General features: G+C 58.6%; 1 protein-coding gene across 10 annotated transcripts; it reads left to right on the top strand.

The window, feature by feature from the left end:
* The first annotated feature begins 292 nt into the window (after positions 1-292).
* On the top strand, positions 293-22,137 carry Sh2b2 (SH2B adaptor protein 2). Of its 10 annotated transcripts, none has more exons than XM_063234271.1 (9): positions 293-409; positions 10,345-11,111; positions 14,611-14,712; positions 16,151-16,242; positions 17,528-17,619; positions 17,720-17,890; positions 18,643-18,848; positions 21,051-21,222; positions 21,656-22,137. In XM_063234271.1, exons 2-9 carry the CDS (start codon positions 10,374-10,376, stop codon positions 21,985-21,987), a joined length of 1,905 nt encoding a protein of 634 aa, XP_063090341.1. In that variant the 5' UTR covers positions 293-409; positions 10,345-10,373; the 3' UTR covers positions 21,988-22,137. The 10 variants fall into 10 exon arrangements, with proteins under 10 accessions (XP_063090341.1, XP_063090340.1, XP_013008195.1 ...); XM_063234270.1 differs by lacking the exon at positions 293-409 and adding an exon at positions 1,863-2,142 and having other exon boundaries at positions 7,949-11,111; XM_013152741.3 differs by lacking the exon at positions 293-409 and adding an exon at positions 1,863-2,142.
* Positions 22,138-26,176: the final 4,039 nt, after the last annotated feature.

Here is a 26,176-nt window from a genome sequence, read left to right on the forward strand (position 1 = left end):
TGTGGTCCAGCAAGCCAGAGCCCTCTGAACCATCTCTGTCTTGGGTTTCATCCTGAACTCTCTGGAAATGGGGCATCCTCTTTGGGGTCCCACCACCAGTACCCTTCACTGTCTGCCCCCTCAGAACTTCCTCAGGAGCCTCCTGCCTTCAGGGACTCCAGGACAGACCTGTCCTCCCTAACCCAGGTTCCTGTCCCCAAGGCTCTTGGCCAATCATAGTCCCTCACCACCCCCTTTCCACACCTCCCATCAGTTCCTCCTTGTGGGCCAGACTCACCAGGCAGACAGCCCCTCCTCACTTCCTCCTCCTGGAGAATCAGGAATCAGAGCCATTGTCTTGCCTGGTTTCCCCATCCCAGGACCCTCTCTGGCCACAAACCAGCAAGCTTGGGGCACATCTGGGAAGCAGGTCAGTCCACTGCTGGGAAGACTGCCCCTCTCCCAGGAGGGTGGGGTCCACCAGGCTGCCCCAGGCAGGTTAAAGGAGTCTCTCTTGCTCTTCCTCTTCCTCCTGGCAGTTAGCCCCCAGTACACCCCTCCCTGCCCAGCCTCATTCATGGGTGTCCTGCTTCCCAGGCAGGCATCCAGGCTGTGTGCTGCTGGGATCAATGACTGGACCATCGCCTGAGCTTTCATTAAGTGTTTGCTGGCTAGCTCCTCTGAGGAGGCAGCTGGTACAGAGCCTCAGTCAAGGACTAGGTGGCTTCAGTGCCCCTTTGGAAGGCAGTACCAGGGATGGTGGTGGCAGCAGGTGAGGGGTCCAGTGTCACCAGACCACAGGACCCCTCCAGGAATTACCCTTTCCATCTCGTTCCTGCGGGTCCTGCTCCCTTGAAGGAGATAAGAAGGCTCTGGGAGAGGTTAAAAAGCTTTGGAAAAGGTCAGAGGTCAGGTCGGGGAAGGCAGCAGATGGAGGCACTCCCGCCATGAGGGAGCCAACAGCATATAACAGAGGACACTGCCAGAGGACACTGGGGACTGAGGGCCTGGGCAAGGAGCAAGGAGGGACAGGAGAGAAGGCACCCAGGGAGGGCCCTCACCTCTGCCTACCCATTTTCCCCTGCACCGGTTCAAGGTTTGGTGGAGGCCCCAGCACCCCAGATTCAGATCATAAACGCAGGTGAAACCCTTCGGGATGATTCCTTAGCCCGTAGCCGGTTTCTCTCTGCCTAAACAGGGGCCGATTTCTGAAGCCAGATGAGGTGAGGAACCAGGGGTGTGGCCCCCCTGTGCACACACGGCCTCCAACACATATCCCAGAGGCACCAGTCTCCCCGCCACGCAGAAATTGGGGTGTGCTCAGGAAGCCTGCACCCTGTGGTCCGGGGGCGATTTCCCGCGCTTGATGGGTTGAGGGAGGGGGCGTGGTGCCCGCCCTCCGGTTTATGAGAACCAGACAGACTTCCTCCGTTGCGACATCTGGGCCTCTTCGAGGCTTCAATTGTCCCCGCAGCGTAGGGCCTCGCCACAGCGTCCGCCCCGGCCTGGCTTGTCAACCTGGGGCCTGATCCACGTTTCCCTGCAGGACACTCACCCCGCCCCACCCCCCGGGCTCCAGAAGACCCCTTGAACCGGGAGGGATCCTGGCACCAAGGCTGGGGCCGGCTCCGCGACACGGAGACCCCAGCTCTTGATGGGGCGACTCTGAGCCAGTTCCAACCCGCTGTATCCCCAGAACCCACAGATGTCTGACCCCTGGGACAGCAGACCTAGCGCGCGAAGATCCGGCTCGGCGGAGGGCGGGGGGAAAAGGGGGCGGGCCCAGGCGTCGCAAGGCCGGGCGGGGGTGGGGCCTGGTCTGGGGGCGGGGCACACTAGGGGCGGGGCCCAGAGACGCGCACCGCGCGGGCGGGGGGCGCGAGAGGAGCGGGCGGGGCGCGCGCAGCGCGGAGCTGGGTTCGGAGCGCGCGGGGCTCGGCAGCCCGTAGAGCCGCGCGGGGGCCGCGCCAGGACGGCAGCGAACGCGCGAGCCTCGGAGGCTGCGGACCCGGGAGGAAGGAGCCGCCGCCGCCAGCTGCCGCCCGCCAGGAAAGAGCCCAGGCTGCCCCAGCCATGAGTCCCCCGGCTCCGCCAGCCCAGCCGCGGTCCGAGCAGCACTCCCCCGGCGCCCTGGCCCGCGCGGCCGCTGCTGCGCGCTCGTAGGTACGGCCTCCCTGTCCCCGGCTCCGGGCCTTCAACCCCAGACCCCAGTGTCCCCAGGGCTGCGCCCGTGTGCGCGCCGCTGCTAGGAGAGCGCCGCCGCCGCACGCGCCCCTGTCCGAGCGTGTCGCCTTTGTGTGCGCGGGTGGGAGGAGGAGGAGGACGCGCGAGGGAGGGGATGCGCCCCCGCTGGGATCGACTGGCGACCCCCATCCAGGGCCGGACGGGGAGTGGCGGGAGGGGCCAAGTTGCCTCTGGAGCAGCTGCGTCCCCGCCCCCTGCTACGACCCGGCTGGGTGGTGAGGCGAGCGCCGCTGTCCCCTTGAAGGAAGAGGAGGGGTCTCTGGCTGGGGGGAGGGGCCCCTCAGGTCTCTTAAGGCCATAGGGAGGGCGGGGCGGGGGGGTCACAGGCCCCAGTCTCCCAGCCGGCACGCCCTCCATTGGGCCTAGAACCCCTTTCCCACGGTCCAAATTATCGACCTCTCTGAAGCGCCGGGGCAGCCCCCATTAGTGGGGTGCATCGCCTGGGGTGCCTCGAGAGGCGGGTGCCTTTAAGAAGGGGCGGGTTCGTGCCCTCCATTCAGGCCCTTCGGCCTCGGCCATTGAGAAACCTGCAGGCTTCGCGGGCCAGATCCGCGCCGGCTCAGCGGACGAGGCTGAGCTGGGGCAGGACGCACCCAGGCCCCCAGCAGCCCTAAAAGTAGGATCCTTAGGGGAACAAGTCAGCAGTGACCGGGGCCTCTGCGCAGCCACGCAGTGCAGACCGAGGAGTCTCAGGAGTATCGGTGAAGATGAATAAGCCAGAATCTCCGTTGGCACGGAGGTGGTGCCAAGGAGAGCAGCAGGGTGGGCTGGCCGACCTGGAGTGAACCCTCCCTCCAGCCAGCATGATCCACCCTGCAAAGTGAGGTGGTGTTTCCTGCCTCCTGCCGGGTGACCAGTGGGAGTCGTCCCCTTCTAACACAGCAGAGGGCCAGGCTGAGCCCCACATCTAGGAGGGGGTCCAGGGGCCAGGTTTCCCCAGGAGGCTGTTGGGACAATCTGAAGCTCTATACTCTAGAACAAATCTTTTCCCTCCTGGCCTCTCTGCCCCATCCAGGAAACCACTGGCTGGGATTCCACTTAGAACTTTGCAGCTGCAGTAAGTTTGGGAAGGGTACCACAGCGATCCTGTTAGGATGAGGGTCTGGAGAGAAGTTTCCCATCGCCCGTCCTTGGATGTCTCTCCCCAACCTCTGGGAACCCCACTCGCCACTCAGTTGATTGGTTCTTGATAATGAAGGCACATGCTTTTTATACCTTACTGTGAAAAGTCTGTCTGAAGTTTCCAGCCCCTCTTCCCTACCTGTACTCCAGGTCTCCCAGGGAGTACTCTGGAGCACAGAGTTAGGGGGCCAGCTTCCCTTGGAGTGCTGGAGGTGGCATGTCCACCCAGGTGGAGCTCAGGCCACCCAGGGCTCTGCTTCTGGTTTTGATCTGACTTGTGCCAGGTTAAGGGCATCAGTGCTATTATTACCTTGTGGGTTCAGACCTGCTGTCATCCCTGTTTTACAGAGCAGGAGTAGGTTTAATGGAGATGAAATTACCTGCCCAAAGTCATAGACCAGGTCTTCAGAAAGCCCCTTTTCTCTGACAAGAGCCCAGACCTACTCCCAATTTCTTCCATTACCTGCAGCCCTCATTGCAGAGATTGGAGGGGGTTAGGGAATGAGGGCCTCCAGAACAAGGGGAGCCCCCTCGTGGCCTGATTCTACTCTCCCAGTGGGGCCGCAGGACACTCAAGTGTTCTTGGGCCTGGGGAGATTTCTCTGCCCCTTACCTGCTTGAGGCTGTTTTTATGACTCTGCTCAGTCCCTGGAGACAGCAGATGTGATCTCGATACAAGGTCACAGCCCACTCTATTTGGACAGAGCAGGGCAGGGCACACTGTGTCGGAGTGTGGCATCATTTGCCTCTTCTGGGTGAACAGGGTTTGTATTCCATTCTTAGAAACGTCTGACCCTCTGAGGACAGGACCCACCTAGGCATCCAGTCTGGTGGAGGAGACAGGCCTCAAGCCAGGTGGCATTGTGGAGAGGAAAGGGTGGAGGCCGGACAGGCCAAGGGGCATTCCTGGCCTCTGTAAGCAGGGACCTGCCAGCCACGGGGGGGCGGGGGGGGGAGTAGTCCGGGTGCTGAGGAATTCAGGGAAAGAAGCATAGAACCTTAACTAGCACCTGCAGCTCATTAAGCTCCTGGGCGACCAGAACTGAGGGAACACAGAGGTCTCAGGCATCACTGGTATGTGTCATCAAAAGGCTAGAAGACAGACTGACAGACGACTGACAGTGACTAAGAAGCGTATTGCATAGGTCTAGGGGTCAGGATAGGGCCCAAGGAAGGTCCATGACACCTAGCAAAGGAGAGGCTTTGAGACTCCAGCCAGCACTAGAGAGGGGACCCCTCTGCTCTTCAGCCTCAGGAGGGCAGGGTAGAGAGGACACAGCAGGACAACTGCAGCTGGTGCCAGCCAGGCCTGCTCTCCACCAGCAGGACCCACTGGGGAACTGTCCAGCACAGGGTGCTGCTGAAGGAACATAGGCCACCTACTTTTGAGACCCCAGGCCTGGGCTTAGCTTGTCCTGGTTTCCCACTCCTGCTGCTGTGACCCCACACTTCTTGAGGGCCCTACTTGTGGGTTTCCTTGCCTCTCAGCATCTCCAGGTGCTCCCTTTTATCCTCCAAAGCAAGGACTGAGGTTCCCTGCTGTGCCCTAAATTGGGGGGGGGGGGTCCTCCCCAGGAACAGGTCCCTGCTCAGAGCAGTGCGAGCTCTGCTCCACTGTTGCCCATTCTGTGACCCTGGACTTGCCTGAGTGGCGCCTGGCATGCAATGGGAGCCTGGAGATCCAGCAAGTGAGGAGCTGGTCACCTCCCTTCCAGAATCCTATTCTCCATGGGTGCCATGAGAGAACCCCTTTCCCGGAGGGAAGATGTGAAAGGAGTCGGGGCATGATCCAGTCAGAAGGGGTCCTGGAAAGCAGATCTTTTCACACTGGGGAGCCTGGATTTGTGGGTGGGGACAGCAGGAAATAGCCCAGGGAGGACAGAGGCAGCTGTCTGCCCCCAGCTGCTGCAGGAAAAGTGGGAGGGGGGATGTAAAGTAGATATTTAGGAAGCAAAAATGGGAGTTTGGTTTTTTATTGTTTGTTTGTTTGTTTTTATGTTACTGAGAATCATACTCAGGGCCTTTGAACTGAGCTACATCCACAGCCCCCAACCCTATTTTTTAATTTATTTATTTATTTTGAGACAGAGTCTCACTGAGTTACCCAGGCTGGGCTGAAACTTGTAATTCTCCTGCCTCAGCCTCTGAGAGTGCTGATCGGCATGTGCCGCGGTGTCCAGCTTCAGCTTCAGCTTTTAAACAAACTGCTTACTTAATCCTAACAGCCTCAGGGAGTTGGTGCTACTCTGACCTTCCATATTAACTGATGGGGAAACCGAGGACCCAAGAGGCCTGGGGATCACAGCTAGGAAGGAACAGAGCTGAGAGTCAAGCAGAAACCAGCTCCAGATGTCAGACTTCTAACAGGGGCGCTACTATCGCTGGGGCTGGGGCTGGGGCTCCTCCTCTGTCCCTATGCATCAAATGACCAGGGAGACGCCTGGGCAGTGGGATCCTTGTGGGAAGTAACTGTACGATTCAGCCGTGTGGCCCCCAGGAACCAGGGTCTTCAGGCTCCAGAGCCATCAGGGCTCGCCTAGATCAGGGTGTCAGTAAAAGTTAGGGGGTGAGAGGCACAGGCTTGACCCCTCCCAGCAGGCCTTGTGCTAGAAAGTCATTTCTAGGCTGCCACTCACCCATTCAGGGCAGAGCCGTCCCCCAGTGGCCAGCAGACACAGGCTCATGCCCACTTTGCCCTCTGCTGGGAAAATGAGGTGAGCAAGATTCTTGGGGTGGGAAGAGCTGGGAAATGTCCATACTCCAGCACAGGCCTGGGGCGTACAGGGCCTGGGGCGCAAAGGGCCTGGAAAGGTGAGGGGTGTGGCACCTGGAGAACCAGTGCCTATGTGTCTTTCCCTGGCGATCCAGACTGGAGATATGGGTGTCTGTGTCAGGGGTAGAAGCAACTGCCAGAGGCCTGGGGCAGCTAGTGGACCACCAGGAAGAAAAGCCTCCATTGTCACCCGCTGGCTAGGTGCCATGAGGTGCCCTTTGGGGCTAGTGCCCCCAAGGGTGGTGAAGGAAAAACAGTGTGAGGCCTTGCCTCTTCTCCTTGTTGGGGACACCCAGAAAAGGCCTGTTTCCCCGTGTGACTGGTTCACTGGAGGGGACACTGGGCAGCCTAGAGTAGAGGACCCTAAGTTGGGGGACACTGCATGCTAGTCAGGTGGGGTGTTCCTCCGCAAGGGAGCCAGAGAAAGGAGGAGGCACACACCCTGGCATCCTGGCGCAGGGTCCTGGGTGGCCAGTTCACACTGCGGGGCGCAGGCTGTCTCTACAGTCCGAGGGGCTTTGCTTTCCTCTCCGGTGGAGACAGATGGCCCAGAGGGGAGGCCACTGTTGCTGGAACTGGGGCTCCCCAAACCCAAACCGCGGCAGGGAGAGGGGGCAGAGCCGCCCCAGACCCTGCCCGCCCGCTTGCGCCCTGAATCGATTGGTGCAGGCCCATTAGTGGGGGCAGCTGCGAAGCCACCTCATCAATATTTTAAGGATGAACGGGCCTTGGGGTCCGGATCTGCACGCGGGCGGCGGGGCTGAAGCCCGGCCCCTTTGTTTTCTTTTCCAATTGTCAGTGCTATTTTTACCACCGGAGGGAGGAAAGCCGCCGCTGTCTCCTCCCCTGTGGGCGAGGGTCTCCATCTGGGCTCCTGCGGTGGGATCAGAAGGCAGGCCTGGGTGAGGAAAGCCCGGGAGTGATGGCAGGGGCAGGGGTGGCCCACCCCGTGGTCCCTGGGGGCCCAGCACTCTGCACAGAACAGGCTTCCTTTGTCCCCCATGCTAGTCCTCAAGAAGGAAGCCTCTGCAGGTGAGATGCCACCCTCGCCTGCCGCTGGTCCCCTGTTCAATATCCAACCACCGTGACTGCTTCCTCTTTCCTTTCCTTTTAAATTTTGAGGCAGGTTCTAGCTAAATCACAGAGTTGCCCAGGCTGGGTTCAAACTTGTCCTCCTCCTGCCTCAGCCTCTCAGAATTCGGGAGGTCCAGGCATGTCCCACTATGACTAGCTCGACTTGGTGACTTTTACCGCTGGCTGTGCAACCCCTGCTTCTTCCTGGCCACTCCCTGTGGGCAGCGAGATGGTGAGGGCAGGTCAGTGCAGCCCCACTTCTGTCAGCCCAGGTCAGTGTCTGAGTGGGCCCCCACCTGCCAGTCCTCTCCCAGTCCCAAGCCCACCTTGGGCCAGCTGGAAAACCGCCCTCCCTCATGCCTTCGCCACCAGGAGAGCCTGCCAGGCCTGGTCTGGGACTCCCGCCCTTCCCTCTGTGAGGGCTTTTCCCAGCAGTATCAGCATCAGGAAGAGCAGAAGGGACAGGGAAAGACCCCGGGAACGGGCTCACTTCCTGCCTTCCCCAGAATTGTTTCACAAGGGGGTGGCCACCGCTTTCACCCCTGATGGTCCCAGTGGCATAGGCAGAAACAGCGCCCTGCTGGGTGAGTGGCCGGGCCTTGCACTCCCCAGGAAATGTCACCCTGTGGATGAGGCGAGGCCTGGACCTGGGCTCTCCACCTTCCCAGAAGGCCACGGTGGTGGTGGTGGTAGGTGTGTTCCCACTTGCACCTCTGGGCAAAGGAACAATTGCCAGAGCCTCCCTCCACCCACCAGGACTGCCTGTGCCAGCTGGGGACACAACCCTGGAAGCCCAACACCTGGGGCACTTTGCAGCTCGAAGCTTGCTGGAGGGATACACGGAGGACTGGAGGGGCTCAGTGCAGATGCTTGTGCCAGCCTGGCAGGGGACCGGGCGAGTCTGGGAAGCCTTCCTGGAGGAAGCGACTCATGGATTCACCATGGAAGGCTGGGTAGGACTTTGTCAGGTGAGGGAGGGAACTGCAGGGCCGGAGGAGGGAGATAGCTCCCCAAGTTCTCCACTTTAGTGGACTCTGGATACCACCCCCTAGCTCCCAGTGTCCTGAGAAGCCCTGCCCTAGTCCTTGCTTAGCCTACGGTGGGTTGGGGACCTCTGTCTTCTTAGCAGGCCCTACTCCCTGGAGGACTCCTCTCCCCTGCTGCTGCCCTGACAGGGGTCTTTGAAGACACCTGGTTGCATGAAAGCTGGGGGCACTTACTCCTCAGGTGGCCCCGTCAGTCCTAAGGTCACAACAGTCCCAAGGAGGGCATTCCCACAGTGCTTGGAGGAGGATCTCGGGGAAGTGGGGCAGCTATTTTTACCTGGCGTTTAATTACAGGGCTGAGATCCTGGAGCACTCAGGAGGAGAGAGAGGGGCACCTGGGGAGCAAGGGACCCAGGAGGGTGGGTGCAGCCACAGCCCTCCAGATCAGTCCTGTCTCCCGACATGCCTGGCCCCCCAATGGGCCCAGCACAGGGCCACATCTCCCCACTTATTCTCTGCTGCATTTCACCCTGGCTGGTGTGCCCCAAGGTTGAAGCTTTCTCCCCAAGGGAGAAAGTTGCCAAGTGCCAGGCAGGACGCACACCATGTAGTTTTCTCATCCGCGGGGCCAAAGGAAGGGGTGCCTGGCAACAGCAGCTATGATGGAAGTAAGTCCTGGGGACCCAGAGTCTTCAGCACTGGTGCAAAACATTGGTAACTGCTGGGCACGGTGGCACATGCCTGTAATCCTAGCACACGAGGAGGCTGAGGCAGGAGGATCACCAGTTTAAGCCCAGCTGTGCAATGTAACAACTTAGCAAGGTGCTGTCTCAAACAAGTACTGAGGATGGTGTAGCTTAGTGCAAATGCCCTGAGTTCAGTCCCCCAAAACACTAAAAGGTGGGGGGCATACTTGACTTTGGTGAGAATCCTAGGCTTGTCATTAGAAAGCTGTGTGTCCTCAGGCCCAGTGTGAGGATTGAGGCCGTGACAGCTGTGATGCACCTGGTGTGCTGAACACATTCATTTGTCCATTCTGTCAGTGTTTACTGAGCACCTGCCACGTGCCCAGCGCTGGGAACACAGCTACACTCGACACAGGACTAGCACAGTTCCCACTGGGTTTTCAAGGAAGAGAGTGGAGGAGGACACACCAAGCCAGTAGATGTAAGTCAGATGACAACGAGCATGGTGGAGAAAAGTGAGCAGGTGTGGGGATACCAAGAGTCCCCGATGCAGGGGGAGTGGGAGAATTAACTAGCCTCAACAGATCAGTGGGGAAAGGCTATGCATCTGAGCAAAACCCCAAAGAGGTAAGGGAAAGAACATTCCAAGCATGTGCAAAGGCCCTGGGGTGGGAGTCCAGCTTGCCAGGCTCCAAATTAGCAAGAAAGTGAGTGCAGCTAGGAATGATGGCAGGAGAGAGCAGCTCAAGAGGTAAATGGTTACTGGTAACACTGGGTCATCCAGGGCACCAGCAAGACTCTGACTCCTACTCTGAGAGTAATGGGAACAGCTGCACGATTCTGAGGGGAGAGTGCTGATCTGCCTGTAACTGAGAAGTGGCAACTGGGCTCCTTCGTGGAAAGCAGACTTTGGAGGGCTGAGGTCAAGATGAGGGGTCCGGGTGAAACAGCTGTGAAACCATGCCGGCAAAAGATGGGGTGGGAGAGGGCTGGGCCTACCAGACTGCACAGGACTTCTCCCTGTCCCCCCACCTCTTACTGGAGATCAAACCCAAGGAGGACTTTTGCACTAAGCAGCTACATCTTCAGACCTCTCCCCACACCCACCCGTTTTAGACAGGGTCATGCTAGATTGCCTAGACTGAGTTTGAACTTGCAGTCCTCCTGCCTCAGCCTCCCAGAATGCAAAGATTACAGGCCTGAGCCACTATGCCCGGCTTCTACTGGGTTTTGAGGGTCCTCACAAGAGGTCAGAGAGGGAGTCATGCCACTGGAGACTACCAGGGACCCCATTTGAAGACCTCTGCCATTGCAGCCTCCTGTCCAGCTACAGGAATGGCCCTGGGGCTCCCTGGAACTAGGGGGGGGGGGCTCCCTGCAGACAGCGCCTCTGTTCTTTATCTCCCCCCACCCAAGCTGCCCCACCATGCCGCGCCAGCCCCAGGCTGAGGTCCCAAAGTCACCCGCTGCTCTCCCACAGCCGCAGGGGGCTGCGATGGGACGGGAGCCATGAATGGTGCCGCCGCCGGCCCTAGCGCCGCCCCCGCCGCCCCGGTCCCCGACTGGCGGCAGTTCTGCGAGCTGCACGCTCAGGTGGCCGCCGTGGACTTCGCGCACAAGTTCTGTCGCTTCCTGCGGGACAACCCGGCCTACGACACCCCGGACGCCGGGGCCTCCTTCTCGCGCCACTTCGCCGCCAACTTCCTGGACGCCTTCGGCGAGGAGGTGCGTCGCGTGCTGGTGGCCGCGCCGGCATCATCGGCGTCGCGGGGGCCAGCGGAGCACGAAGCCATGGAGCCAGGGGCGGCGGCGGCGGCGTCCCCAGCCCTCAGGGCGGCCGCCTGCGGCCACTCGCGCAGCTCGGAGGACGTGTCCGGCTCGGCCGCCAAGGCCCGCGCCCGCAAGGGCTTCTCGCTGCGCAACATGAGCCTGTGCGTGGTGGACGGCGTGCGCGACATGTGGCACCGGCGCGCCTCCCCCGAGCCCGACGCCAGCGCCGCCCCGCGGGCCGCGGAGCCTCCGGCGGAGCCGCGAGACAAGTGGACCCGGCGCCTGCGGCTGTCGCGGACCCTGGCAGCCAAGGTGGAGCTGGTGGACATCCAGCGCGAGGGCGCGCTGCGCTTCATGGTGGCCGACGACGCGGCCACGGGGCCCGGGGGCGCGGCGCAGTGGCAGAAGTGTCGCCTGCTCCTGCGGAGAGCCGTCGCCGGCGAGCGATTCCGCCTGGAGTTCTTTGTGCCACCCAAGGTGAGTGTGGCCCCTATCTGGGGGACAGAAGGGTGTGTGGCAGGCCACTGGGCCTGCGGCTAGCAAGTCATCCCTTCAGGCTGGGTTCTTTTACCTGAAGTCGGAGAGGGGAGCCAGGTGTGGTGTCACAGGTCTGTAATCTCAGCATTCTGGGAGGCTGAGGCAGGAGGATCACGAGCTCCAGTCAGGTCTGGGTGCCTTGTCAACTTATGAGAACCTGTTTCAAAAAAGGGCCCGAAATGTAACTCAGTGCAGGAGGGTGGGTAGCAGGGGGAGGGGCCCTCTACACAGAGGTGGCCTGGGTGCTGTACTTGGTCATGAGAACCCACCACCGGCTGTCCCACCCCGCTTCCCTTGCGCCAGGGCAGGCACCTCTTAGGGCTGAGGTCTGTGGGCTGAGGGGTGGTAGTGACCAAGCCCACTGAGAGAGGGGTCCCTCCGAGGTCTGTGCCTGACTCCATGAGACGCTGCCCCCGCGCAGCTGCTCCCGTGGCCCTTTGCCTGCTCAGCCTCCTGGGCACGAGCCCACAGAGCCCTGGGCAGCTTTCCACTTTCTCCAGGAAGCAAAGCTGCCTTGTTGGGAAGTGGGAATAAGTGTCCCACTAGTGGTCACTTTCCAAGAGCATGTCCTGCGTCAGCCGGGTGACCTGCACATGCAAGCTGTCCCCTCAGTACCTGAGCAAAGTAGGCACGTGGAACCCAGGTCATCAGGTACTTGGACAAGGGTACGCAGGCCACTCACGCTGCACAGCTGGCTGATGAAATGCACCAGCCTCTGGTGCAGGGGAGGAGGGAGGGACTGAGATGCCACAGCTGTGCAGGCCTCCAGGGACAACCTAGCCCCTCCCACCGCCATGCCTTCCTAGACTTGACCTGTCTTTTGGGATCTTACTGGCCCCCTCCCTTCCCATCCTAGAGATGTAGGGGTGTGGGCTTTCCAAAGCTGGTGCCTGTGATTTCCATGGGCCCTAGAACAGTGGCTTCCTGGGGGAAGTGCTCTGAACAGCTTTCTCCCGGAGCCCTGTACCCCAAGACTTCCTAAGGGCTCTCTGCCTCTCCAGACACCATGCTTGGTTCCCTAAGAGAAACTGTAGACCCTCAAATCTGCTTCTGGATAGACAGAGACCAAGGCCTGGGGAGAGGCGGGGCTTCCCCAGGGTCACCCAGAGGGCAGGGACAGAGGCCACCTCCAGCCCTGAGTGACAGTCCCAGCTGCCAGTCTCTAAATAGCTGCATTTGCTGCCCTGGGAGAAGGGACACAGCAGCTGGTGCCCTCTCAATTGGTCCCTCCGGAGCCCACCAACTTCACTGCTGGCAGAAGGCAGGGTTCCCGGGCCGACGGTACCCTCCCCCACCCTCTGAGGAAGGCAGGTGGGTTCCTAACCCACCCTGGCTTCAAGCCCTCTGTATTTTCATGCAGATATTGGAGTACATCTTGGTATTCAGAATGGTCCTCATGAAAGGGTGGGTCATGCAGTGATGTATTTATTGATTGGTGTGTTTTCTGTCACTATAACCAAATACCTGAGGCTGGATTTTATATCTTGATTTGTTTAGTTCATAGTTTAAGAGGCTGAAAGGCCAAGGTCAGAGAGCTCCAAGTCTTCTGTGTCTGACAGGGTCTTCTGGACCTGTCACAGCACAGCAGAAAAGGAAGGGAAAGGACAGACATGTGCAAAGGTGCAGAGGAGTAACCTCACTTATAAAAACCCACCCCCAAAACTACTAACCCAGTTCTCTGCGGACCACATTAACCTTTTACCAGGCCAGCGCCCCAGTGACCACCTGCTCTCCACGAAGCCCCACCTCCTAAGGGTCCCACCACCTCTGAATGCTGCCAAACTGGGGACCAGACCTCCCCAACATGGGCCCTTGATTGTCCCAGCCATCACTCGTAGTAAGGAGTCAGGAAGAGTTCCCAGATGTCCCAAAGGCCTGGCCTCCAGGGGGATGGGGCCCCCAGAGCAGCTTGCCAGTCACCCCGCCACCTGTTCATCCCCCCACAGGCCCCATCCCCTTGGGGCAGTCAGGAGTGTAGGGGCACACCCAGGGTTTTATGCCTCCTCTCCACAGCCCTTTGTGTATCAGTCTCAGTGAGTTCTCGCCTTCCTGCCTTCTAATCTCCTGCTCCTAACAAGTAACCCCCCCCCAAGCCCCAAGGAGTAACAGAGCTGGCCCCTGTCACTTGGGGAGCCACCAGGAAATCCACATTTGCAGGACAAGTTGCAAACCTGAGTAGGTGGAGCTCCTGGGGTCCCAAGGAGGGGGAGCTTGGGTTTCGTGTTTAGTAATTGGAAGTAGATTCAGAGTGGTGGCAGGGACAGAGGAGACCAGGGTGTGTAGCCTCAGACGCCAGCCCGAGGGACCACAGCACCTCCAGCCCACAAGAGCCCAGCAGAAGAGCCCAGGCCAGGCCTGCAGTGTGGAGCTCTGCTGCACCCATGGGCCTCAGCCCCTCAGGCTGCTGTGACAGTCTCCCACCAGCTCAGCCAGGCTCCTAGGTCACTGCCCCAAGCCTAGCCCCGTGCCTGCTGGACAGTGGCCCCGGCTGCCAGGAACTCCCATGCGCCTGCCCACCAAATGTATGTCTCTTCCCTTTCCTCTAAGAAAGTCCCTGTCCCAGAGCCCAAGTGCTGCCAGGAATCCCAGTCCCAGGGGACCTCAGGCCATGGCTGGGAGCTCTGGGGCAGGCACACAGGGTGGGCACCGAGTGGCACCTGGCCAGCTCACCCTGCTTCAGCCTTGAAGTCTCTCTGGGGTCACTAGTTCCTTTTACCCACACCTGGGCCAAGGCCTTGCTAAACCTGAAGTCCCATTCTGAGTCAGGAGCTGCGCTGTGTCCGGAAAGTCTAGTCTGAAGCAGGAAGCCAGCATTTGTTTCTTTTTTAATGATCTAGAACAGAATAGAAAGTATCACACTCCATCACACACGGTGAGGGTAAATATTGCCCGGTGAAACATTCGTTTCAGATATTTTTACCTATGTGGGTACACACTGGGCTCAATCTCAGCTACATATGTTTCTTACTATGGGTCCAGATCAAAAATGGGAAAGCCAAGGAGGGTGTTGGGGTGTACTCTGTCACCCCAGCCCTCTGGAAAATTGAGGGAGGAGGATGGAAAGTTGGAGCCCAGCCTGGGAAACTTAGCAAGACCCTGTTTCAAAATAAAAAATAGAAAAGAGCCAGGGCTGTAGCTCCATGCAAAGGGTCCATACTACAAGGAAAACGAAAAGAAAGAAAAAGCAACCTGCAGGGCTGGGGGCCGCACTGGGCAGAGGGCAGCCTGGCTGAGCTCACCCCACAGGCTCAGTAATCGGGACTTGTGGGTCCATTCCAGCTTGGTCCCTGATGCTGTGTGACCATGGGAGATGCTCCCCGGCCGGTCTCTTCAACTTCCCATGCTCTGCTAGGGAGGTCCTGGAACCTGTCCTGGGGACTGCTGTGACCCCCGCAGGCCACAGGGTGACCCTCTTGCTCTCTCTTCCTCTGGCCCGCAGGCCTCCAGACCCAAGGTCAGCATCCCCCTGTCGGCCATCATCGAGGTTCGCACAACCATGCCCCTGGAGATGCCGGAGAAGGACAACACATTTGTGCTCAAGGTGAACCACATGCTGGCCCTGAGGTCCTGTGTCTGCCAGGGTTGGCCACATCCCTCATAGGTAGCTCAGCTAGAGGTCACCCAGGGGAAGTGGGACACAAGCACCTGCAGGTGCAGAGACTCCCAGGATCCCCCAGCAGATGACTGGCACATGGCTAGCATCTGAATCTGGGTCTGGGTGCGGAACCATGTACCCTGGGCGTCCATGGCTATCTAGGGCCCTGTTCCCATTTCCTCCTGTCCCACGAAGCCCATTAGAGTTTCACTTCCTCCCTTCCCTTCCCCACAGGAGCCAGCGTGCACCCACCACAGGGGCCAGAGCTGGCAGCCAGGAGCGGTTATGCAAATGGCCCTGTGGCAGGGCTGGCCCTGCAGCAGCGTGCTAGGGTGTGGGAGCCTGCCTGTCCCACCCAAGCACAGCCTGTCCTTTCCCAGGCCCTGAGTAAGGTGGCCTGCAAGGGTCAGTGAGGACGCAGCTCCTGGCCACCAGGGCCAAGGTCCTTGTGTCTCCTGGAAGAATCAGCCAGTGTCTGAGGGCAGCGTCCCCAATGGAAACGGCACAAACTCCCCACCCTCCTCTCCAGGCTACAGTCTCACCCGTCCCTTTTCATTTTGGCATGAACTCACTGACTCATTGGGCAGAGGTTTGCCAGCGCTGGGCCCTGAGTACCCCAGGCAGGTGGCTGAGGCCACAGGTGCTGCCCACATGTCACTCCATCCCCAGGATGACCCCAGTGTTGCTGGTTATGCTTGAGAGGCTTGAGACACAGGGATGAGTTTGCCAGCCCCACTGCAGATCTCAATGTACCCATCTCTTCGGAGAGGGGATCCGGAGGGGTCTTGAGGACCCTCGCAGCCTAGCGCTACATTTGGACGGAGGCACGGGATGGAAAGCTGACGGCATATAGCCCAAGCACCCTGCAGACTTGGGTTCAGGTTCCAGCCCTGTCACTAGCTACTGCGTGACTTTCAGCAGGTTATTTGGCCTCCCTGAACCTCAATCTTCTGATCTATAAAACAGGGTCAGCAGATCACCAGCTCCCAAGGCTGGCTGGAGAGACTTGGCGTCATGTTAGAGTTCAGGTGCTCTGTGTGCTGAGCCAGTTGGCTTCCCATTTTGACTTGGACTCCATCTCTAGGTGCCAGGGTTCTGGCAGGGGATGCTGGACCTCATATCCCCCCGCCAGCGTGGCCTCTCCAAGCTTTAGCTCCAGTGCATGAGGACCCGGGGTCTGTGGGGCTGGCTTCTGCAGTGTGGGGTACAGGCCACTCCCCTGGGACTCAGGCTGGGTGCTGGGTAATGCCTGATGGTGACCCTAGTCTCCATCCTTGAGCTTTAACAGAGAGGGAGGGAGGGGCCATAGGAGCCACTGGGACTCTCATCCTGGGCTCTGGGGCCTGGAGCATGACCAAGGTCTGGACACCCAAACCCCCACCAGGTAGAGAACGGAGCGGAGTACATCCTGGAGACCATCGACTCGCTGCAGAAGCACTCGTGGGTGGCTGACATCCAGGGCTGCGTGGACCCTGGGTGAGTGCCATGTGGCCCAGGGTGGGGATGCAGCTGGGAGGTCCTCTGTCCTGCCCTCGGGGCAATCATGGACTGGTCCCGTCTGGCTGGTGTCCACCAGGACTGCCGAGCCCCAGCCCCCCTCTCACCCTCAGCTGACTCTGAGAGGCCTGTTCTACAGGGCCAGGCCGTGGGAACCCCTTCCTGTCTTCACTCCAGGAAGCCTCAGATGACAGGGAGGAGACTGGGATGGGGCTGGGCCCCTAACTCAGCCCCCACCCAGGGAAAGCCTGCTGTAACCATGCCCACCTAATCAAGTGGGCCTTACCCAGGTACAGCCCTATACTCCTAGCACTCTGGGTGCCTGAGGCAGGAGAACCACAAGTTTAAGCCCAGCCTGGGCAACTTAGTGACTTGGCAAGACCCTGACTCAAAATAAATTTTAAAAAAGATCTGGGAATGTAGCTCAGTGCAGAGGTCTTGGATTCAATCCCCAGTATGTAAAGGAAAAAAATCAAACAAACAAACAAACAAAAAAGACCACACTGAAGTGGCCAGAAGGCAGGAGTAAAGAAGAGCCCAGCAAAGGTGTGGGGTGTACCAGAGCCTGGGGCCCGAGAGGATGCAGAGGCCTCGAGGTAGCTGATAAGGGGGGGTGGAATGGGAGTCTGGGAAGCTGGAGGGCCCAGGGCAGTGGGAGCCAGTGGCCAGTAAGCGGAGGGCAGCTCCCTGAGCTGTGTGCAGAGAGCACAAGGCAGAAGGCGGCCGGTGGGCCTGCAGCCCAGCTCTTGGCAGCAGCTCTCAAGCTAATGGGGTGAGCTGGCCTCAGGGAGGGGCTGCACCTTGTAATTAACAGCTTCATTTGAGGAGGCACAATTAAAGTCCTGAGTACCTCCCTGGCCCCACTCCCCAAAGTGCTCCTTACCCCTCCTCTGCCACCCAGCCCACCACCCGCTCTGCAAACTTGTCCTGGCCCACAAGGGTGAACTTGGCTCTAGAGAATGTGAGAGCTATCACTCGAGGCACAGATTGGGAGACAAAGGCCCCACCTACCACCATGCCCGCCCCTATCTGAAGGTCTCTCAGGTTAACAAGTAGCTGTCATGCAGCCGTAGGGGACACCTTCCCTACCTGGTGGTAGCCTCTCTGGTTACTTAAGTGGTCACAGAGCTACCTGAGGGTGAGGCTGAGGCACCCCAGGTTTACTGATCAGTGGGTCAGCCAGCCAATGTCCAGCCTCTGGAAGCAGCCCAGGGCCAAGGCCAGTCCCATGAGAGGACATGGCTGTCCTTTCTCCACCTCATAGTGACAGCGAGGAAGATGCTGAGCTGTCCTGTGCCCAGGGAAGCTGTCTGGCCAGCCGCGTGGCCTCCTGTAGCTGTGAGCTCCTGACAGACGGTAGGTGGGGACAGAGCTGGGAGGGGACAGGGTTGGAGAAGGTGGACACTGGAATACATAGATAGAGGGACATGTTTCTCACATGCCACTTCCCTGACAGCAGACCTCCCCCGGCCCCCAGAGACATCAGCAACTGTGGGGACCGTGGTGACAGCCCCACACAGCCGTACACGAGACACGCCTGGAGAGTCCCTGCCACACGTCCCTTTAGAGACCTTCCTTCAGACCCTGGAGTCCCCAAGCACCAGTGGTGGTGACAGCAATAATGCAGGTACCAGTGGGCAGCTGGCTTTCCATGCCCCTCCTCTCCTGGGTCCCTGTACCCCAGCCAGAGACCCCCAAGTGCCCTCCAGAACCCTTGCTGGGCCCCAGATGGGGTGACTTCCCACACACACATCAAAGTGTGCTACACTGTTGTTTTTTGGCAGTACTGGAGATTAAAACCAGGAACAGTGCCGGGCTTATAGCTCAGGGGCCCGGGAACCTGCCGGGCAAGCACAAGGTCCTGAGTTCCATTCATGGTACAAAAAAAAATACTCAAAACCCAGGACCTTCCCGTTGAGCTACATCCTCGGCCATTCGTATATATTATATTGTTTTATTTTTACTTTTCTATTTTTGAGGTAGGATCTTGCAACATCATTAAACTGGGGTGGAGCTTTCCAGCTTCCTGCCTCAGCCTCCCAGGGTACAGTGATATAGGCCTGTGCCAGTGTACCCAGCTTGAGTCAGTATTTTGTTGCCAGTCTAGCCTAACCCTCTCATCAGGCCGGTTCCCATAAAACACACTTATAGAAAAGGGTGCAGAGGTGGGAACCACAGGCAAACCCGGGAGACTTGATGTGTTCTCAGTTGGTTGCTGACTTGCAGGGTGATTCCCTCGTCACCCTTTCCCTCCTGTGGTCAGTCTACTGCCCATGCATGGTCATCGGAGGGTCAACTCCATGCCTACTCCTAAAATGAAACTGAATAACCAACAAAATGTTACCCAACATTTCCCTTATGTTGTTACCTTCCCCCCAGAAGAGGGTGCTGAGCCAGATCCTGAGGCAGAATCCAAGCTGGAACTCTCTGACTACCCCTGGTTCCACGGGACACTCTCACGGGTCAAGGCAGCGCAGCTGGTGCTGGCAGGAGGGCCCCGGAGCCACGGCCTCTTCGTGATCCGCCAGAGTGAGACTCGGCCGGGAGAGTACGTGCTGACCTTCAACTTCCAGGGCAAAGCCAAGGCAAGTGTGGGGGACGGGGAGGCGCACAAAGTGGAACAGCCAGCCCTGGGGGGCAGGCTGAGGTGGCCTTGGTCCCGCAGCTTTGGTGTGGTGGGACTTCCCATAGGCCAGGCCTGTGCCAGCCGTAGGGGAGCCTCGTGCTGGTGGCCAGGCTCACCCAAGGCCAGGTCCTTCTGAGAACCGAACTTGGTGGGTCCTTTTGGTCCTTATGAATTGAGGATCTGTGGCACTTGGGGTTTCCAGGGGTCCCCGCCCAGAGCCATGTGGCTACTGGCTGAGGTCAGCTGAGGCCCTAAGGGCCACACCTCAGGACAGTCCCTTCTGGTTCCCTCGCCTGGCCACTCTCTAGCCCCTTGTGCTTAGACAAGGGACAAGGACAGGAATACACCCATCTCCAGAGACACACGCAGGTCCTGTAGTGAAACAAGAGGGCCACACAGGATCTTGGGGACAGAACCAGCAGGGACCCTGGTCTGCGATGTTCAGGGGAAGAACTGCTGATACGGAGACAGGTGGGGAGGGTGACCCAAGCAGGGCCATGAGCACAGCTGGGTGCCAAAGGAGTCACAGGCCATAATGACCTACGGGGCAAAGGAAAAGATGACAGAAAAGTCAGGGGACTATTGGGTGTGACAGCATGTGGCCCGAGTGGGCAGCACCCACGCGCCATCCCCAGGATTCCAATAAGGAAACAGACCAGGTGCTGGCTCTTTCTGGGACCCAAGTTCCCAGTGGCCCCTGCAGGAGGGGACACCCTAGGATTCCTGCTCTAGGCCGGCAGCGAGGAGTCAGCGGCCGTCTGCAAGCTCTGAGCTGGCCCTGCAGTGGCTCCCAGGCCTCTCCATGGCAGTGCTGGCCCACCATGGAGGAGGTGACACCTCCTTGGAAGGCAGCCATCCTTAGCAGCTCCTCCAACAACCAGGCGCTCAGCACCATCCTGGGCGGATGGCGGTTTGCTTCTTGGCCAGTGCTGCCTCCCCAGAGGGCCTGGATCTGACTAATACCCAAGCCAGGGGCGGAAATGATTCCCAGTTTGCCGAGGAGTGTGGAGGGGTAAGCAGAGCCAGGAAGAGACAGCCTTGGATGTGGCCTTCCCCCCTCACTCAGCTGCTGCTCTCAGCTCCCTGCCCCTTAATTTAGGGGTAACTTAGGGGTGCAGTATAGCATCGCCCCAGTACCCTGCTGCCACACCCTTTTGGGAAGGGAGATCACTTCTTCCAGAAGCAGCAGCTTTTTCAACCTTCAGGTAACAAAAGTCTGGAAGGTTTTCCAAATCCAAATCATTGGCCTTGCTTCCTCCTGCCCTGGCAGCCCAGCTCTGCCCTGGGCCTCTGCCCCCAAAGGCCCTGCCCAGACCTATAGCCACAGTGGGACCTCCTATGATGTTCCTCCAAGCTGGGTCCCAGCCCTGGCCTGCTATTAATTTTCCCAGGGTTTGCTCACACTGTTCCTGGCCCCACCGAGTGGCAGAACTTGCTCCTACAAGGGCACCCCAAGGGCTTCTCTGCCCTCTGTGTAGGCTCCTAGGCCAGCTCCCCTTCCTGGACTTTGGGCCACACACACACCCTGGGAACTCCATCTGCACCTCCTTTCCTGCCTTGCATACCCTACAGCCACTCTTCCTCCTGTGGGATACATGCTAGACAAAGAGAATGGCAATGAGAGACACATGGCCCCCACTGGAGACCACAGGCCCGTGGCTTCTCAGCGAGTTGCCCACTTCATGTGGGCTCTGGGGACCCACAGAGAAACTGGCCCCACGTCGTCCAGCTGTTCCCACTGCAGCACAGCTGAGGAGCCAGGCAGGCAGTCCACCCCCCTGGCTTTCTCACTGTAGGGACAGTAGCAGCCCTGGCCTGCTAGGCTGTCAGGATCACACAGAATGAGTTCCTGTCCCAGCACAATGCTCTTTGAATATGGGGCAAGTCACTCTCCTACATCTCTAGTATGGGGGAGGGAGACCCTCCTGGGTCTTCCTGGGGGGAGGGAGTGACAGACAAGGGCACAGGCACACAGCTGCTGCTGCTAGGGTGGGGGCAATACCTTTGCCCTCTGTCCCAGCCTGGATCTTGCACCTGCATTCCCCACCCCCACCCACCCCCACGTGTGGCCCCCACTCCCAGGTAGGGCTCATGAAAGGCACTTGCCTGGCAGATGGCCAAGCCAGGAACCCACTACTGACTGGCCTGCCTGTGTCCACAGCACCTGCGCCTCTCCCTGAATGGCCACGGCCAGTGCCACGTGCAACACCTGTGGTTCCAGTCTGTGCTGGACATGCTTCGACACTTCCACACACATCCCATACCCCTGGAGTCAGGGGGCTCCGCCGACATCACCCTCCGAAGCTATGTGCGGGCCCAGGGCCCCCCATCTGGTAAGATGTCTCCACTTGGCCCCAGCGATAGCCCTGGACAGGCAGCCACGCAGCATGGATGGGGGAGAAGATGCTAAGCACCAAGATCCCTGACCAGAACCGAGGGTGCCCCTTTCCCCTAGGGACAGGGACTGTGATCTCCGGAGAGGGGTAGGGAATGGAGAAGGTGCCAACTGGACACCTACGTCCCAGTGATCCTTGGCAGGGCAAAGGGGCCCACGGTGACACAGGAGGGTTCCCTGGAGCCCAGCACAGCTATGGGTCAGCCCCGGAAGAACTGGCAGGGTGCATAAAGGGTTCAGCCTACTAGGCTGGTGGGGCGCTGTGTGCCATCTCAGGAGGTGGGCTCACCCAGACGGTACCCCCCACTGGGGCCTGGCGTCTGGCGCGGTCCTGTGCTGCGATACTGACGCCGCGCGGCCTCACGTTGCAGACCCGGGACCTTCGCCCAGCGCCGCGCCCGCGGCGTCCGCCTGCTGGGCCGAGCCCGCCACCCAGCCCTACTTCTCCAGCCTGGCCGCGGCCGCCTGCCCTCCTCCCGCCTCGCCCTCGGACGCCGCAGGCGCCTCGTCCTCCTCCGCCTCGTCGTCTTCGGCCGCGTCCGTACCCGCGCCCCCGCGCGTCCCCGAGGGCCCACTCAGCGCGCGCAGCCGCAGCAACAGCGCCGAGCGCCTGCTGGAGGCCGCGGCCGGCTCGGTAGAAGAAAGCGCGGAGGCGGCGCCAGGGCGCACCCGCGCCGTGGAGAACCAGTACTCCTTCTACTAGCGGGGCGCCGCCGGCCGCGGGGAGGGGAGAGGCACGCAGGCCCCGCCCACCGGCGCGGCCCCGCCCACCAGCCCAGCCCCCGCTGGGGGAAAAGCGAAGCTCTTCAGTGAAGACATAAATGTTATTAAAGAGCCTGTTTTAGGGACTGCACCCGGCTCTCCTGTCGTCCTTTTTGACTTCGCTGGCTTTGCCACCGTGAGAGTGACTCCTTCCATTCAAGGACAGCCAGAGATCCCCACACAGGCCCAGTCTAGCCCACTGGGACCTAGTGCCTGCCCTGTCCTGGCTGAGTTCTGTTGTAAGGAAGTCAACAGAGATAAAGAGGTGGGCTCAGGGAGTTTGTCCAGGGCAGGCGGCTTTAGCGGAACTGAGAGCGAGAGAGGTGGGAGGCAGTGAATGATGGGGAGGGTTCAGGTCACAGAGGCCTTGAATGCTAGGGTGAGGAGCTGGCCCTGGCTGGGAGAATAAGGTGTCCTCCTGCAGGTCAGTGTGGGCCTGGCAGCGTGGAAGGGTGGCAAGGCAGGGGGTTGGGCAATGGGAACGGTTGGATTTCCCAGCTCTACCTAGAAGGGGTGAGGACCTTCCCACCCTTCATGGGTACATCCAGTGCCTGCTCAGCTCCATATCCCCAGCTGCACCTAGTATTCAGGCCTCAGGCCATGGTCTTCCCAGAACGGGCCTACTCCTGCAGGGCCAGAGCCCACATCCCTCCCCTACTCCAAACTGTCCCCCAGCCTGGGGCTACAGATTCATAATCCCCTCTGCTCAGGAATGGCCTCAAAGGACCAGGCCAGTGGTGTGTACCACAGACCCCCAGGCAGCTAAACCTCAAGGACTGCAGCTGAGACACCCACAAGGGAGGCATAAGCACCTTGGGCTGGGGCCCCCTGCCTGGCTGGAGCCCTAATGGTTTGAGGTCTGTGCCAGTCCCCATCATACCTGTTCAGGAGCAGCGGGCACAGGAGGAGGCCAGGCTAGTAAGGCATATCTGTATGCCACCTGCTTCTCAGCCAGCTGGGGAGAAGGCTGAGCTTTTCTCCCACTCCCTCGGAGGATGTGACCTCCACAAGTATCCCAAGATGGCCTCCAGGATGACATGAAGACTTGAACACAGGATGTGCCAACCTGCAGCTTCCTGCTCCTCCCTCAGATACAGTCGGCCACTGCAGAGGTCACTTGCATGGTTAGCACTCAGAATGGAACAGAAAACAGAAACAGGCAAAAGGAACTGATGGCAGTCACATTTAAAATTAGGAGATCACAGCCAGTTGTGGTGGCACACATCTGTAATCCCAGTAGTGGGGAGGCGGGAAGGCAGGGGAATTCTGCCAACTTTGAGGGCAGGCTGGGCTACAAAGTGAGTTCAAGGCCAGCCTGTACTGCACAGTGAAACCTTGTCTCAAAAAGACAACAAAGTGGGGACTCAGAGGAGAACATTCAGTCGTGTTTTTGTGTACCCTAAGCATGGCAGTCAGGCAGTGTTCCTCCATGCTCCTACGCTGAAGTGAAATCAGGGGGCTTGGAAGATGATAAGGTAACCCTGGGCCCTCCCAAGGGATACAGCAAGAGGTCAAATGGAAGGGACCTCTTTCTTCCCCAGTGTGGCCCCTAGATGAGCCCCTCCAGCCTGTCACTCAGTGTGCTGCTTCCAGAAAACTCCTCGGGGAAAATCACAGTGGTTGCACACCTGGCAGCAGCATTTCCAGTGTGGTTTCATTTGCTCTCCAAGAAGCACTTCAGATGTTGCTCTGTGCCAGGGCCAGCACATTGGGTAACTAGAGAGGTGGCCAGGCAGGCCTATGGCTATGTGATAGGCACAAGAAACCAGGAGGGCTGGCCATAGTGGCACAGACCTGTAATCGTAGCACTCAGAAGGTTGAGGCAGAATCACCACGAGTTTGAAGCCAACCTGACCTACATAGCAAGACCCTGTCTCAAAAAAAAAAAAAAAAAAAAAAAAAAAGCCAGGGTTCTGGCTATGTAGGAGGATGGGGAGGAGAGCGGATGCCAGGGGTAGCAAGGTGGAGAGGGCCTTGAAAACCAGGCAAGGAGTTTGCTTAGGAAGCCAGCAGTAGTTGGAAATGGGAGCCCAGATCGCCCTGGAGCCCTGGGAATGGGGAGGTCAGATGAATCCAGGGGACCTGGAGCCCGAAGTTAAGTACGAGTGAGGAGTGAGGGGCCAGGGCAAGGGAGGAGAACAGCCCTACAAGAAAGGTCAGCAGCAGTGTGCAGGTCTTGCTGGGTGGAGCGACCAGGCCTGCAGGACCCAGGCAGATAGCTCCACCCACCGGCGCCTGCAGGGAGGGGAACCCGGAAGGCGATCTCTGCGGCTGGGGAGAAGAGGAGGAACTTGGACGGCCCAGCAGGGGGCTCCCAGGGGCAGGAGTCCTTTGTCCAGCTCAGGGCACATCTCAAAACCGACTGCCCTGCTCTCCGCTTCCTCCTAAGAGGTGGCGTTGGGGGTCTCCCCACACCAGACGCAGACGGTCATTTTAGCTGCGGAAAGTGCGAGGCCAACACTGCACTCGTCGGGGCCTGGGTCCAGACTTTGCTGGGTTCTTGGGGTTTGCCTGAAGGCGACCTGTTCTCAGAGTGCTCCGTAGTGATCCAGCAGTGCAAGGTTTGCCTTCCAAGGCTCCCAGGCCTGACCGCAAGGAGTGAGTTTTTCTTTCCTCGGCAACCCCCCAGCCAGATCGGAAGTGGGGAAATGCCCTATAAACTTGCTTCCAGCAGATGGTTCCCATGGGAACCGACGTGCATCTGGGGGAGGGGAGAAGCCACACCTGTGCCTGCCGGTCAGCAGGGAAGGCACACTTATGGCCTAGAAGGCAGAAAGTTCCTAAGGAAATGGACTTGGCATACCAGGCGTGATTGAAATAAAGGGTTCCCCGTGCTGGTTATTTCTAATGTATGAAAACTGGAGCCCCTTTGGAACAAAAATAAACTTCCTGGGGCCCAGGGAGGCTCTGACATGGCTGACATTAAGAGTTAAGCAGAGGGGGCTGGGGATTTAGCTCAGCGGCATAAGCGCCTTCCTTGCAGGCAGTCGTGAGTTCGATGCCTGGTACCGATAAAGAGGAAAAAGACAAAAAAAAAAAAAAAGTGAAGCAGAGTATTGATGGGAATTTTGAGCGATGAATCTCAATCGTTCTCCTAAAATCCCTTTATTTAAAAAAACGCATCTAGCCAGCACTGCCATTCTGTGGGTGGGAAGTCATCTGCAGAGCCCTTTCCGCCCGCAAGCCTCTAGACCAGGGGTTTCTAATCTCCCCTCATCCCCCGCCTTTTCCCAGCACTGGAGATGACCCCAGCACCTTCTGAGCTACAATCCCAGCTCTTTTTGTTTCCTTATTTTGAGACAGGACCTCATTAACTCTCTTAAATTATCCAGGCTGGATTTGAAATTGTGATCCTCCTGTCTTGGCCTCCCAGAATGCTGAGATTACAGATCCAGAACTAAACTCTTGTGCCTCAGGCACCTTAATAGTCTGGTGAAACCTGTAGTGCTCAGAAGAATCTTTTGCTTTTTTCTTTTCTTCTTCTTCTTCTTCTTTTTTTGGGGGGAGGGGATTGTTGTTGTTGTTGTTGTTTGTTTTTGTTTTTGAGACAAGGCCTCAATATGCAGTTCAGGGTGACCTTTAACTACACCACTCAGACTGGCCTCACATTCACAGCAATCCTCCTGCCTCAGCCTCCTCAGTGCTGGATTACAGGCATGCACCACCATGCCCAGCCAAAAAGAATATTTACCATTTATGAAATTAAATAGCCTTGCAAAGGAAACCAGTTATAGTGCAAGTCCATTTAAAATATTAGATACAATAAAAAAGTAATTAAAATAGTTTTAAAATTTGTGATACAGTAGTATACATGGTTCTTTTTTTAACACCCTAAATACCAAGTTGTGGTTCTCATAATCACAGTAATTTCAAAGTATGCTGGGGTTGCAAATGATACTTGAAGAGTTTCTACAGCGACCTCCAAACTGTGCTGTGATGACATCCCTGGCTTCAAGTAGCCTGTAAAGCTAATACTGGCATGTGCTTTCCAGTTAGAGGTTAAAGTGAAGAGGTGGGTTGGGACAGCTCAGAGGTGGGGTTTCACCCAGCCCTGCAAAAAGCCACCTGTCCAGAAGATGCTCAGGGGAATACAAGCTGCCAAGGGCTCTATTTCCATTGCAAAACCCCAG

This window comes from Cavia porcellus, unplaced genomic scaffold (assembly GCF_034190915.1).
Source record: "Cavia porcellus strain 051 isolate PalLab524CR breed Dunkin Hartley unplaced genomic scaffold, mCavPor4.1 scaffold_23, whole genome shotgun sequence".
NCBI lineage: Eukaryota > Metazoa > Chordata > Mammalia > Rodentia > Caviidae > Cavia > Cavia porcellus.

Excerpts from the sequence above, each read along its gene's own strand:
- Sh2b2 (XM_005003677.4), top strand. The coding sequence starts at position 7,422 with ATGGTGAGGGCAGGTCAGTGCAGCCCCACTTCTGTCAGCCCAGGTCAG. Across the intron at positions 14,713-16,150 it reads ACAACACATTTGTGCTCAAG|GTAGAGAACGGAGCGGAGTA; the intron begins GTGAACCACATG and ends AACCCCCACCAG. Across the intron at positions 18,849-21,050 it reads ACTTCCAGGGCAAAGCCAAG|CACCTGCGCCTCTCCCTGAA; the intron begins GCAAGTGTGGGG and ends CTGTGTCCACAG.